Below are 1,879 nucleotides of genomic sequence, written 5' to 3' on the forward strand. Positions count from 1 at the left end.
ATGGTGGCCCTGTGGGGCCTGGTGGGCACCCTATGGAGCCTAGGGGGGTCACCTTATGGGGTCTGGTAGTCCTCGTGGTCACCCTATAGGGCCTAGTGGTCACCTGATGGGGCCTGGTGGTCACCTTATGGGGCCTAGCAGTCCCCACGGTCACCCTATAGGGCCTAGTGGTCACCTTATGGGGCCTTGTGGTCACCTTAGGGAGCCTGGTGGTCACCTTATGGGGCCTAGCAGTCCCCACGGTCACCCTATAGGGCCTAGTGGTCACCTTATGGGGCCTAGTGGTCACCTTATGGGGTCTAGAGGGCCCCATTGTCACCCTATAGGGCCTACTAGTCACCCTATGGGGCCTAGTGGCCACCTTATGGGGCCTAGTGGCTACCATAGTGCCCCTGCGTGGCCTAGTGGTCACCCTATAGGGCCTGGTAGTCCCCATGGCCACCCTATGCGGCCTAGTGGTTGCCCTACAGGGCCCGCCAGTCCCCATGGCCACCCTGTGGGGCCTAGTGTTCACCCTATGGGTCCCATCACCCCCACGGTCACCCCGTGGGGCCCGCCACCCCCCCCCCCCACGCTGACACCCATGGGTGCCCGCAGGCTCGGTTGTCGCTGTGGCGCGAGGTGCGGGGCTGCGTGCGGGACGAGAGCTGCACCCAGGCGGCGCGGGGCGACGGCGGCGCCGTGGCGCTGCGCGGCTCCTGCTGCTCCGGCAACCTCTGCAACCGCCACCTGGCCAACAAGACCTTCTTCGCCCCCGACCTGCCCCGCCTCGAGCTGCTGCCCCACGGCCACGCGCACACCCCCGCGCCCCACGCCACCAAGGTGGCCGCCGCCGACGCCAAGGTGGCCGGCGACGCCGCCAAGACGGCCGGCGACGCCGCCAAGACGGCCGGCGACGCCGCCAAGACGGCCCGACGATGCCGCCAAGATGGCCGACGATGCCGCCAAGATGGCCGCCAGTGCCCGCGCGGGCCAACGGCAGGAGCGCCGAGGAGGCCAACAGGCGCCCCGGTGGGGCCGCCTCCCGGTCCCACGGGGCCGCCGTGTTGGCCAACGGGACCGCCATGTTGGCCAACGGCACCGCCACCAAGGCCAACGGGGGAGCCACCAAGGCCAACGGGGCCACCACCCAGGCCAACACGGCCGCCGACCGGGCCACCAAGGCCACCAAGAGCAAGGGGGCCACCACGGCAGCCAATGGGGCCAACGGTGGCGCCAACGGGGCCAACTCCAGCATCAACTTGGCCAACGTCAACGTCAACGCGGCCAAGGCCAACGGGGCCGCCGTTGACCCCAAGACGGCCGCCGTTGACCCCAAAACCGCCGCCGTTGACCCCAAAATGGCCGCTGGTGACGCCGGTACGGCCGCCGGGCGCCCCGCGGGCCACTGGGAGCGGAAGACGGGCGTGAAGCTGCCGGTGGACGGCGGCCATGCCGTGGGGGGGCCCCGGGTGGCTCCTCCCCCTCCTGCTGCTGGCCCTGCTCTGAGGGGGGGGGGGCACCAAAACCCAAACACCCCCCCCCCCAACACCCCCTCCCGGGCAGGGCCACAGGAGGGGGACCCCAAAATCCCCTCCCCCCCCATGGGGCACCCCAAAATCGCCCCCAATAAACGGCTGTGGTGGGACCCGGCCTCGGTGTCTTCTTGCGTGTCCCCTCCAAAAAAAAACCACCAAAAATTGGTTTTTCTCTGTAAAAAAGTCTTTAATAAATACACAGCGCCCCTCCCCCGCACCGGGAGACCTTTCGGGGGGGGGGGGGGACCTCGAAATCCTGGAAGGCTCCGGGAGGGGTAATTTTGGGGGAAGTTGGCGGCATTTTGGGGTCTTCCGTGGCTCCTTGGTGGTCTTGGGTGGGGTTTGGAGTCCCCGTGGGGTTT

At 68.4% G+C, this 1,879-nt stretch overlaps 1 protein-coding gene across 1 annotated transcript; it reads left to right on the forward strand.

The window, feature by feature from the left end:
* On the forward strand, window positions 1–1,627 carry LOC308187374 (uncharacterized protein; the record flags this gene model as incomplete). The annotated part of the gene is made up of 2 exons (XM_080609523.1): window positions 1–21; window positions 508–1,627. The coding sequence occupies 2 exons, from the start codon at window positions 1–3 to the stop codon at window positions 1,408–1,410; spliced, it is 924 nt and encodes a 307-aa protein (XP_080465649.1). The 3' UTR covers window positions 1,411–1,627.
* Window positions 1,628–1,879: the final 252 nt, after the last annotated feature.

Source organism: Anser brachyrhynchus (genome assembly GCF_964034855.1).
Source record: "Anser brachyrhynchus genome assembly, contig: SCAFFOLD_709, whole genome shotgun sequence".
NCBI lineage: Eukaryota > Metazoa > Chordata > Aves > Anseriformes > Anatidae > Anser > Anser brachyrhynchus.